Source organism: Heliangelus exortis, chromosome 3, assembly GCF_036169615.1.
Source record: "Heliangelus exortis chromosome 3, bHelExo1.hap1, whole genome shotgun sequence".
NCBI lineage: Eukaryota > Metazoa > Chordata > Aves > Apodiformes > Trochilidae > Heliangelus > Heliangelus exortis.
Window position 1 is genome coordinate 70145082 of NC_092424.1, and position 12616 is coordinate 70157697.

Below are 12616 nucleotides of genomic sequence, written 5' to 3' on the forward strand. Positions count from 1 at the left end.
AAAACAAACCCCCCCCAAAACAAACAAAAAAAAAATGCCAGCAAAAATAAGCAAAGGCGACAGGGCAGCCAAGTACCACTGCCCGGCCGGCTGCCGTCGGGGAAAGCTGCCGGCACCCACCATTCGCGACCGCTCCCCCCGGGGGCAACCCGTCCATCCGTCGGGGAGGCGCGGTGGGTCCGCCACGGCCCCGGGACCCGCCTCACCTTCCAGCCAGCCGAGCTGTTGCTGTCGCCCTTGTCCTTGAAGTAGGGCACGCAGCGGACCATCCAGTCGTAGATCTGGGAGAGGGTGAGGCGCTTCTCCGGGGAGCTCTCGATGGCGCGGGTGATGAGGTCGGCGTAGGAGAGGTTGCCCCACGCGTTGCGCCGCGACGAGCACTTCCTCGGCGCCGTCGCCGCCGGGCCCCCGCTGAGCCCCCCGCCGCCAGCCGCTGTCCCCGGCGAGAGGCTCGGTCCCTCCGGGCCGCCCCCGGACAGGGGGGCCAACAGCCGCGCTGTCTCCTCCGGGACGGCGGTGGCCGCCGGCGCCGTTTCTCCGCCCGCGGGAGCCGCGATGCCGACAGCCATGGCCGAGCCGCCCCCCTCCTCCTCGTCGTCCTCCTCCTCGGGGATCATGGAGGCGGCGTCGGCGGGCGGCTCGCCGGCGGGCTTGGCAGGGCTGGCCTGCAGCTCGGGCCTCTGCAGGGGCCAGGTGCAGGAGCGGGGGCGGCTCTGCGGCTCAAACTCGGGGTCCAGCTCCACGTCCAGGGGCGAAAGCGGGGCGGGGGGCGACGCCTCTGCCATCTTGGCTTCCCCCGCGGGCGACGGCAGCGGGGCGCTGCGACGGGGCGGACGGCCGCCGACCCCGCTCCTCCTCCGCCGCCTCCTCCTCGGTGCCGACGGGAGCCTAGCAGGCGGGGGGCCGCCGTGCGGGCATGCCGCTCTCCGCTAAGGACTGGCAGGCTCCCCGCGGGCGATGCGCACGCTGGAGCCGGGCGGGGGTGGGGGGGGAGGGGGGGAAGGGCAGGGAAGGGAGGGGGGTGGAAATCAGATTAGGAGCCGGAGCGGCAGCGCAGGGCGGGCGGCGCGGTGCCGGGCGGTGCCGGAGGTGCTCACGGCGCTGCCCTTCGCGCCGGCAGAGCGGCGGCCGCTCCCGCCGTGCGTGTGTGCGTTTGTTTATGTTTCACTCCATGCGGATGCAGAAGTAGCTCCAGCGGGAACCGCGCTGTATCCAGCCAAGAGAGGACCCCCCTCTGCCCTCGGCAGCTCCGAGCTTGCTTCTCGTCGCTTCCGGGGATATCTTCCCTTTTCGGAGAGGAGGGATGATGCTTTGCCCCCTTCTTCAGCAGGAGGGCAGGGAGAGGGGTCGTTCAGATCACGCCGAAGACTTTTTCCTTCTTCAGAACGCCCTAAAGGGAGCCGAAGTCCTAGAATACATCCTACTGCATACTAGCGTAAGCCTGTCACTTTGCGGTGCCCCCCAAGCCACACACAAGCAGCCCCTCAAAATCCCAGTGCCGACGGTGCTGGGGCCGTGAGAGGGCCACCCCGGGGGCTGGTCGGTTAAAATAAAAAAATAAAAATAATTTTTTAAAAAATTAAGAAAAAAAAAAAAAAAAAGGAAAAAAAAAAAAGAAAAAATTCCTTCTTCTCGCAGAGAAAAAGCAAACAGTACGGGAACAAATCAAATCGCCAGTCTTCCAACAGGTCCAGAAGCTTTAAGCCCTCCCTAGGGCTGCCAAAGAGAATAGGTTTTGTTCCAGCATCAACACCACATTCATAACCTCCTTGCTCCTGCTGCTGCCATCTTGACAGTTTTTCCCCCCTTCACTCAAGTCATTTAAAAAGCGCAGGCAGAAGAGGCAGGGAGAGACACATCGGGAAAGGAGGGAGGCGGGGGCGGGGTGGGGGAGAGAATCAACAGCCACCTCCACACCGGCAGAAATCGAGATCCGAATTCACCGGAGGAAGAAGCAGAGCTGCTGCATGGTTCCTGCTGCTCCTGCGCCTTCAGCTCCGAAGAGCCTTCCCTTTAAAGGCGAAGGAGGGAAAAGCGGCAACCCGCCCGCTCCCTCTGCGAGCAGCCGGCGAGAGGCAAGCGATCCGCCCGCGCCGAGCCCGCCTGCCGCAGCCCGCCCGAGCAGCCTGTCACCCAGCTCACCGCCGACTTCCACATCCCTCCTCCTAACAACCACCGGCAGCAACACAAAGTTATAGACACACGCAGGGAGCCTCAACCTAACCGCACTGCACGGCACGGCCCGCCCAGGGGCGGACGGCGGGCGGTGCCGCGCAGGGGCCGCCCCGACGGGGCGGGAGCTCCGGGCCGGGCCGGGCAGGGGGGAGCCGCCGGGGCTAGGCGGGCTGAAGGAGCTGACGGGGGCCCGGCGGGGTGGGCGCTTGCCCCCTCGCCTTGCCTGCGGCTGCGGAACGGCACCTCCTCCGAACCGCTGCGGCTGAATCTCCCCAGCCAGCCCGGGGCCTGACCGCGCTGCCCGGGCCGCGGTAAGCTCTCAAGGCTCTGGCAGCACTCGGTAACTCTTTCCAAGGGCTGCATTAGCCCAGGTTCTCTGCGCTAAGTAGAATTCAAACGGCAAAACCAGACCAGACAGCTTACGTTTCCGTACCTCTTGTCTCTGTCAGGCCCACCTGGCCAGGGAGTAGCGCAGACTCAGCGCTTGCTGCCTGTGCTTCACCCTAAAATCGGCTCTGGCTGCCGGTCACGGTGGAGGAATAGCCTGTTTCTTTTCTGACTTCTTTTCAGGGGTCATGAATTATTGGTGCACGAATTATTCTGGTAAACTTTAGATTTGGAGTCCTATTTAGTCATTTTTTGAAAGCTTTCCTTCCACCTGCAGGTGATGCAGCACATTCAGGCATGTTAACTGGTCAATATATCCCACTGTACTTCCTCCATGGAGGCCATGCCCTAGCAGAAAGCCCACCAAAGTAGCTCATTTGAAGACACAGTTAATTATGGATTGGAAAACAGGATGACCCACAAAACCAAGGAACATAAAGCTATTAATACAGAGGTAGCTGTAAATACACTGCACAGCAGTGTGTATGTTCAGTTTTCACCTAGACTTGTATCAACCTAGGCTATGGAGGAGATTTAGTACAGAAGTAGTGCTGTCTCACTTACCAAATAAAGACAACTGCACATGTTGAGAAGCAGGTGTGCCTCTAAAGCATTGCTCTGTAGAATTAGCAAATAAAGTGATTTCCTGATATGCACAATATCCTGATATTTCCTGATATCCTGCCTGGCTTACACATCCTGCAAAGTAAGGGCCAAGGCCTTCAGGGTCCAGTTAGGTTTCAAATTCAAGCTGCACTCAAGTTAGGAATAGTTCAGCATGGTATTATTACAAGGGACAGCATTTCAGCATGCATGCAATTAATCCTCAGATATCTAAATATAGTAGGAGACACTGAATTAACCAGAATGAATGCAAGTTCGAGTAATGTACACAGTTTTCACTGGAGCTCCATTTTGGGTCATGACATTGTGTGCTCTGCCCTGTTTTGTGTTGTAACCTGGCCCCTCGTGGGAATGCAAGGCAGCTCCAAAAAACACCAGCTACTCTGGAATTGTGATACTGGCATTCATGGGTATGATTTGGCACTTTGTAGGGGAGGAGAACTGCAGTAGCGTTGAAGAGCCAGGAGCCAAGATCAGACAAAGCCATACATGATGAGAGATTTTGTAGCCCAACACTGCATCTCTGAAGAGCCTACTCTCTACTTGTGGGTTTCAGCTGGTAGCCAGAGGAGGCAAGCTGCAAAGCTGTGACTGGCACTCGGAACGTTCCCAAAACCTGCCACTGCTTGGAGCTGATTTTGACCAGTGCAGAAACCTCCTCATAGAATATTACTCCGGGTCCCAAAGTTCTAGGGAAATGCAGCACTTATACCTCAGGCTGGATTAAAAGCTGCAAATCTAGTCCTAAATGATATCATCATCATCTTCATTTATTTATTTAATTGGCATTGTATTACTCCACAGCCATTACCATTAGGTCTCATTGTACTGGGTGAAGGCCCTGCACGTGGTAAAAAATGGTCCACTCCCTGGCAGAATTGCAGTCTAAGTAAGGCAGGCCAGGGTGGGAGAAAGGAAATAAGTAAGTAGTAACCTTATTAAAGAGATGATGGACGGAGGCATCAAGCAATTACATGACTGTGCTGAGGTCATACAGGAAGCCCATGTCAGAACTGAGAAATAAAACTAGATCTTCTGAGTGCCAGCCCTGGGCCTTTACTGCAAGATCATCCGCCCTCTTCAGAATGCTCTGGTGTATCGGCCATACAGCCTTTATCACACAAATCATGTTGCCCATTCTTCACAGATCCACAAAGAACTTGTGTGCCCGTGATATTGCAGTTTTAGAGGTGGAGTTAAAATCATGGTATAATTGTTCCTACACATTTTACTTACCAAATGTGCACAAGTGAAACAGGAAGACAGAGGAGTGCTTCATATTGCCATTCTGTCGTTGGGCCCGCTGAAATACGTGTCAAAACTGACGAAAATTGAATCTAAAGTCTGCACAGTTTCCAGTCTCTTCCTTGAAGTACTTTATTGCCTCAAGGGTGGGATTTTCAAAAAGGCTCCATTTATGTGAGTTTTATCGCCGACTTCAGCAGGAATACAGTTAGGCCAGCCCTGAGGCCATTTGAGAGCCTCACTCACTCACTGTGAGTGTTTCAGGGCAGTGCTGTGTCTTCCTCTGCATCTCCTTTTATCTACTATCCCTGCACAAGTTTATATTGAGAAGACATGTAGCTACCATGATACCTGGTTATATAGGTCACTTTGCAGCTCTGAGTTGTCTCTGGGTGATCACAGCCACACACAACAAAAGAAGACCAGTGAGACATGGAGCCTTTGGGAAAGTACCATTTGTATAACAGCACTCTAGATGGGGAATCCTCATAAATAATTTTTGTATTGAGATTAACTCCTTTCAGCTTCTGCATCCAACTACAGTTCATTTTCATCCTTCCATTCCATCCTTCCAATTCAGAGCATCAGCTTCCTGTCAGATAAGAGCGTACCAGTTCAGGGTGGTAACCCAGATGTGATCACTCCTTCATGCTGCCATAACCTACATTCTCCCATGCTGGTAGCTAGGGAAGTGCCAGTCACTTTTTTGGCTTCACCTCTCTTACACAGATTTTTTACTGAAGAAGCATGGTTGGAACTAAAGCTGCACAGAGGATGGGGAGACTTGGAACTCCTCATTATTACATCACTCTAGAAATCTATAGGAGACTGATTAGATTATTAGGGACTGGAGCACCTACCATATGAGATCTGAGCCTGTTTAGCCTGGAGGAGTCTGAGGGGGCATCTCATAAGTGCTTATAAAAATCTAAAGGTCAAGTGTCAGGAGGATGGAACCAGATTCTTCCCAGTGGTGTCCAGTGACAGGACAATCATCAGTGGTCACAAACTGGAACACAGGCGGTTCAACCTAAACATAAGGAAAAATTTTTTTACTGTGAGGGTGACAGAGCACAGGAACAGGCTGCCTAGAAAGGTTGTGGAGTCTCCATCTCCAGAGACATTCAAAACCCATGTGGTTCTTGGTGATCTGCTTTAGGTGATCCTGCTCTAGCAGAGGGGGCTGGACTAGAGGATCTTCAAAGGTCCCGTCCAACCCCCCCCCACTCTATGATTCTATGTATTGTTGCTCAATAAAACTACGTTGCAGTTACATTAAACAATGGTTGCTTTGTCCTCATGGACTTCACACAAACAAGTATATGACAAGTTGTTCTGTTAGCCACCTGCACTCTACTTTCTTGAGAGATTTGTGTCCACCACAATAACCTTGACTACCCCTCCCATCCACCACATGAGAGAGCGGCTCCCTTGGTGTATTTTTTGTTCTTCCCGCAGTTCCCAGCTATGTTCTTCAAACACAGACTGGGCAAAGGGCAATTGGTTTCGTGGCTGCTTCAGAGCAACCTGTGTGCTGATTAGAAAAAATGTCATCTATAAGCTAGCCAACTTCATACTATGAGACTTTAACCTTTCTGACCAGTTTGGCTGAAAAAGGCAAATGGTTCCACAATTATCAAGGAGAAATTGACTGACAGATAGACACAGAGCAAGGGTCCAAATTGTGCCATGGAGTCATGAAGGGTTTGCCACGGATGGCTACAGAGTTCCGACTATAAAATTTTCCTCAAAGTGATGAACAGCAATTTAAAGATCAACTGAAGTTGGACTTCAGCCTGTGAAGTGGCTGACTGAGAGCTGTAAGAGAGAGGGGGGGAGGAAGAGAAGTGCAGTAGCAGAAGGAAATGGTGACATTACATTACACCTAAACTTCAGCACCCATAACTGAGGGATTCTGGGCGCATTTCTGTTCTGTGTGGAGTATGGTTATTACAGTCGCATACACTGAAAAACTGGGTCACCATAAAACTCTAAAAAACCTGCTCAAGTAAGGAGCTGGGAAGCTGAAGAAGTGGGAAAATTCAACCATATAGCTTCAAATTGTCATTAAAAGTGACCTTATGTCTGCTGAAGCTGCATTGCCAAGGTCCTGCACCATGGCAAAAAAGCTGCACCTTGCAGGCCGAGAAAGACTCTGAGCTTCTTCTGGACAGGAGTAGGTTTCTGACAGTGTTTCATACATTTAATAGCAGCCACAACTAGCAGGGCAAAGCGGTGTTGCCAGCTCCCTCAGCTGTCTTTGTGAGTCCTGCAATATTGGTGTTTTCCTAAGATCCCTGTTCCTAAAAGTCTCATTAAAGAGCATCTCAGCATCCATTTTAAACCAATGACCAAGTTCCTGATGCAACATAGATGTGATCCAAGTATACTTTCAGGGCCAGAAAGAAAACAGGAAAAACCCCAACTCCTAATTGCATATTTTAAAACCAGATTTTTAGAATTACATTACACTACTCAAAAGCTTGCATCATAATTTTTGAATACCTGGGAATACATGCAATTATTGCATTTATATCATTAGGGTGAAATGAGTCAAGCTACTAAGATCTGACAAGAAACTCCACTTTTTTAAAAGAAATTTAATTTCTATGGTATGAAAGGATTTAATCTTCTCAACAGCAGTTCCTGCTAATTAATCAAGGAGGCACTTAATCATCTCCCCCTGCCTCCTGCTCCTCCAGGACACCTCCACGGACCTCTCGGATACCTGCAGACAGAGAGAGAGACAGAGAGACAGAGAGACAGAGAGACAGAGAGACAGAGAGACAGAGAGACAGAGAGACAGAGAGACAGAGAGACAGAGAGACAGAGAGACAGAGAGACAGAGAGACAGAGAGACAGAGAGACAGAGAGACAGAGAGACAGCTCTCCCGCTGCTCTCGGGCTGGTCCGAGCGGCCAAACGCCGCTCTCCCCGGCCACCGACTCGTTGTGCAACCCGGGCATGTCACTTAACCCGTTTCGGTTACCTCACACGGGCTTAATTATACCCACTTATCTCTTAATTACTCCATTATTATAACCTAACACCTTTCTTTGCCCACAATACAGCGGGGGGGCAGCGGCCCAGGCGGGGTTACCTCAGCAGGGCGCAAACCGGCGGTTGGGCGCCCGCCGGGCAGCGCTGCCCCTCAGGCGCTGCACGCCGCGAGCCCAACGGCCGCCAGCTGCACCCCGCCGCTCGGGGGAAGCGCCCGACGAGCCGAAGAAGGGGAGGAGGGGGGTGGAGGAGGCCACCGATCCCCTCCGCTCCGCCGGCTCCAGACCGCTGGCAGCCCAGGGCTAGGCCTCGGCCGCCAGCCCTTCCGAGCCGCCCGGTAGACGCGGTCACCGCCTCCTCTCCCTCTCCCCCGCCCCCGCCCCGCCCTTTGGGTGCCGCCCCGCCCCGCCCCTTCGCCGCCGCCGCCCCGCCCGCACCCAAGTTAGGCTGCGCCGTGCAAACAGATGATGTCATGCTCTAAGATCCGCGCGTGACCGCCGGGGCCCGCCCTCGCCGCCCATTGGCCGGCTCCCGTCGCCCGTCAGGACAGCGGCGCTTCTCATTGGTCGGCGCAGCCACCCCGCCGCCGCCCCTTGGAAAATAATAAACAATCGAGTAAAATGCGGCGCGGCGGGCGAGGGCAGGGGGGGGGATGGGAGGTGGGGGTCGCGGGGGTCTCGGTGCGGAGCGTGTGGGTACCGGAGCCTCCCCGCTCCCGATGGTCTTGGGCGGGCTCGGGAGGCAGTGGCGGGACGGGAGGGCTCGCTGGCTGCCGGCTTGGCCCTTAGGGAGCGGCGGTCGCCAGGCCCCGGCTGGCCTGGGGCGGCCGCTGGTACGCCATATGGACCGTGGGGCTCCGGTCCTGCAAGCTCTGGATGGCCCCCGTCGCATGAAGGGGACAGGCTGCGGGCACCGCCTGCAGCGGCGCCGGGAGAAAAGCCTTTCCTGAAGGTACCGTGCACTAAAAATTGCCATCAGCCAGGAGCTCCGGTTGCACCGAGGGTCAGGCAGGGCGGCACCGCCTTCGTTTCCCCTTGTCTCAACTGGCTTAAAGCCCTTCCCTGGGGGGGAACTCGCAGCCCCGCATAAGGCAGCGGGAGGGCTGCGTGTGGTGTGAGGGAAAGGGACCAGGCACCTGTCCAGCAGCTGGATCCAGTGCACCCAGTGCCTGGAGGTCGGACACCCACAGGGAGACCTGACAGCTACAGCTCTGAAACTGATGGTGGTGGTTGTCTTCATGGGACAGAAAAATGTCCCTGTGAGGTGGCTGTCCTGTCTGCATGGTGCTGTGCAGAGAGGTGCAGCTTCCATCCTGGGTTCGCTGTAGCAGTGCTTGAACACCGCATCGCTCAGATAACCACATTCCACAGTCCTGCTTCCCTCTGCCTGCAAACACTTGAGAGCAGGGGCTTCAGTCAGGGACGAGGTAAAGAGAAAGGGGGTTGCAGGAAAGGATTTCCCTTTGCTGAGGCTCACAGGCTGGCCTCTCCTTTTGAGAGCAGGTGCCTATATCCGACCTATTTTGGTTCCTTCAAAGATTTAATTATTTTCTTCGTTATGTGGCCTTTGGAGGAAGAAGTCCAAGCACCTCCCTCCCTCTGTCATTCTGTATCTCCAACGATCAGAGCACTTCCTTAGGAAGCTGGAGATGTGGTTCCTGGTCTTTTTCCCAGAACTTTGTGTTTTGTCCTCTGACAGATCTTCCATGTAAAGTACACAGAGCAGACTTGGAAAAGGGGATTGAAATCTAAGGCTGTTCCCTCCCTTCCCCATGGCAATGTTATTATTGCTAGGTCATGGCCTCTCCTTTATTGCTGCCATGAATCCTGAGTCCCCACCCTCTCCCCCAGGCAGCAGTACGGGTTCAACAGGCTGGTTGAAAATTGAGTGTGTGTTAGGCTACCCTACCTCCCTCCAGGTGGGTTCAATAAGCTTCAGGAAGGTTTTGGAAGGTCAGAGGGGGAGGCATCTGAATGCCATCGAGCAGAAGTGGGAAGAAGTTGACCTTGGGTCTCCTGGCCTGGAGGACACTGCAGGGCACACGGGGAAGGAAGTCCCGCCCTGGGGAGTTGAGAAAAGGTTCAAAGGGGCTGCTGAAGTGTTAAGCAAAAGCAGTCAGCAGCTCGGCACATGGTGGGGAAGTTGATGATAAGCATTTGCAGCTGGTTCTCTCTCCCACCCTGGAGGAACTGGGTGGCTGCTGACTCAGGAGCTGCATCGAGATGGGAGGAATGGGAGGGAGGTCACGTTTCCCGAGTGCCTGAGATGTGAGACTGCGAGCGATGGGATGGCAGCGGGCACCTCCTGCCTGCTGCCCCATCTTGGGAGAACCATCACAGCAGTGAGTGTGCTCTGAGGAGCTGGAGCTCGCTGGTATGTGTTGGGTCTGCTCAGAGGAAGCTGTGCAGCTGGGGCCACGGGTCTCATCTTACATGGAGATGTGTCTGAGCTCCGAATTCCAGTGCTGGGACCATGAGGAAGAGAGGCAGGGAGCTGCCCAGCGTGGGGTGGTTCTGGGTGTGCCAAAAGGAGAATGTCCTGTATCTCGAGATGCTGACAGCCTAAAAATAGGAGTCCAGAGCCTCTAGGATTAGGCATCAGTTGAGCAGGAGCTTTTGGGAGGGTGGTTCTGAACTTTAATGCCTCAGTTCTGCCCTGGTCCTGCTTTTGGTATTAAAGGCCTTATATTTCTTGTGGCTCATGTGAATGTCACGTAAATGTGCTTGGGACATACAGTTATAGCTAACTGCCCTGTAAGCTCCTCTGGGAATCTAGAAGTTGAATTCTTCCATTTGTATGCACTCTTGCCTACCCTGCAAAATAATTTCCTTTGGTTTACCTAACAGCTGTGTTAAAGGTGGGCATCTTAAGTCTGTTTTACCTGTGAAGAGCCAGTGAGAGCGAGACCTGCTTTTATTTTTAATTTTTTTGGGGGGTGCTATTTAAGTGAGCACACATAATTGAATACACACTGAGAAGTGATCTGCTGAAGAGCTTGCAGTTTCTAAATACAGTAGCTACTCTTCATAATAAGCTTAAAGCATATCTAGGTAGAGGTATTATAAGCCTTTTTTTTTTTTTTAGCCAAAATGGATTTTTTTTTTTCTTGGAAGTAAACAGGGAAAACTGGGGAGGTACTGTAGCTGAATTCTGACAGATGTTCAAGTACGTGAAGCTTAAAGAGGAACGTATGCTATTCAGTTTGCTCACAGAGGCTTTGTGACCTGTGTCTTTGCAGTAATGATGACACAAGCTTTTTTGAATAAAAGGAAGAAATTAACTGCCTCGGCTAATTGTACCCTTGCTAGCTAGCTAACCAAGGACACCATTTGACTGTGAAAACTGTTGGTACACCCAAATCTCTCAGCTTGGAAGAATATTTGAAGTGAGAGTATTCTCATAGCTGTGGGTTAGAAGGGCTATTTAAAAATCTTCCTAATTGGAAAATTAAACACTATTGCTTTAAAACAGTGGTGCACTGCTTTGAAAAATTGAGGCCATATGGAATCATTTATTGCTTTTCAATATGTATTCAGTCTCTGGTGCAATTTTATGTACCCGTTAATGCATAAAGTCTTTTGGAGCAGGAATAAAGCACCACAAAGCATGATTTAATGCTATAGGGTCACCAAATCTGTTTCAGATTACTGGATGTTTCAATCTGCTGAAAAGAAGGGGGTGTCCCCAAACCAGTGAAACAATGATGGGGAGAGGCAGGAGCCCATAAATCTGGAATGCTCTGGAAATGGAGTGCATGTATCAACCAGAACTTCTAAAGGATTCAGTGGGGACTTGGTCACATAAGAGACTGAGTTATGAAATAAATTCGACTAAGTAACAGGGAGTTAAAGTCAGTGTTAATAGTACAATACTTGGTTGCAATTTAAGACGTCTTAATTAATCATGTTTTCAGACAGTGCTGGCCCACATAAGCATGTGACTGTAGGAGAGAATAAGCACAAGTAATCCAGGAGTGCACAAAAGTGCTTTTGTTTATAGTTCTGCGGTCACTGGAAGTGCCTATTCTTGTGCTTATTCACAAACACCTCTGGCTCTTTCTTCCAGAAATGCTATCCAAACGTTTTTGTTCTGACTTTGTTAGCAGAGGACTGTGTGCTTCAGTTCTTTTTGTATGATTTCTATGAGGTTCAGTCTTACTCTGACCTTCCTTTGGCAAGGGGCTGAGATAGGTTCTGATGCCTTAGCTTTAATTTTGTTGTTGTTATTATTATTATTACTTTTCCTGCATGACAAGCTGTGGGGCAGTCTTTGCTTTCAGGGCCTGGGTATTTTTCTTTCACTGGTTCAGCAAGGACCAACAAGAAGACACTGAGGCTGACAAGTTAACCATGTGTTGTTCGTGCCACCTGGCAATGAGATCTGCAGGCATGGGAGGCAGTCTTGATGCCTTTATCATGAACCTGAGAGCAGTATAACCATCTGGCTAGCTATAATTTAACAGAAAACCCATTTTTCATCTTGCTGTGGTGTTGTGCTTTCTTTTAAATGTCATCTGTAGAGTCTCCCAGTGAGTGGCAGCTTCAGTTTTGCTTTGTATTTCTTACAGATACCGAGAAAAACTTTTCCATCTGAACATGATTCACTGAAGAAGAACCAGATCCTTTCTTGGAGGCATAAGCAAGCTAAAATGAATTTGAAATAAATTTTATATCTCAATCAAACTATTTTGTCAGTAAATTTTTGTCATAAATAACCGGTAATTGACTGATTCTTCTGTTAAGGTTGAAATCTTATATTTTTAGAAGAGTTATTAAGCAAATAAATGAACCTTCAGCTTTCCTGTAGCACTGAGGCCTGTTCATCACTGTTCTGCCTTCCATCATCCTTTAAACATTTCATAATCAATAGCAATAATTTCAAACTACTTCCTGTCTTTTGTTTAAGACACAAGGATTATGCATACTTCTTCTGAATCAAGAACTTAATGTGACCTCTCCTACCTGTTCAAATTATAGCATCAAAATAAAATTATTCAGGCAAAATGAATCCAGTTGAATGAATAAATAATACAGGTTAAAACAAATGCCATGAAAGGTAATTTCTGTCTTTGATCAGCTTTTATCCAGATCCTACACCTTAGCCATCGGAAAATTTTAAACAACATCCTCTTTAAACTTCTTAAAAACTTTCCTGAGAGTAGTTGTCAGTTTAGGTATGTATTACA

At 50.9% G+C, this 12616-nt stretch overlaps 1 protein-coding gene and 1 long non-coding RNA gene across 3 annotated transcripts in view; one reads left to right on the top strand and one right to left on the bottom strand.

Moving 5' to 3' along the window:
- Window positions 1-2192, bottom strand: part of FOXO3 (forkhead box O3) — a 97921-nt gene extending 95729 nt beyond the window's left edge. Inside the window, exon 1 of one of the 2 annotated variants that reach the window (XM_071741211.1) lies at window positions 207-2192. In XM_071741211.1, the coding sequence (XP_071597312.1) occupies window positions 207-785 (579 nt within the window). In that variant the 5' untranslated portion in view covers window positions 786-2192. Of the gene's footprint in view, window positions 1-120 lie in introns of both variants that reach the window. The other variant, XM_071741212.1, reaches the window with a different exon arrangement.
- A 5891-nt stretch (window positions 2193-8083) lies between these two features.
- On the top strand, window positions 8084-12113 carry LOC139794920 (uncharacterized). Its single transcript, XR_011725316.1, has 2 exons — window positions 8084-8382; window positions 11999-12113. It is a non-coding gene; the product is annotated as an uncharacterized lncRNA (long non-coding RNA).
- The last annotated feature ends 503 nt before the right edge of the window (window positions 12114-12616 follow it).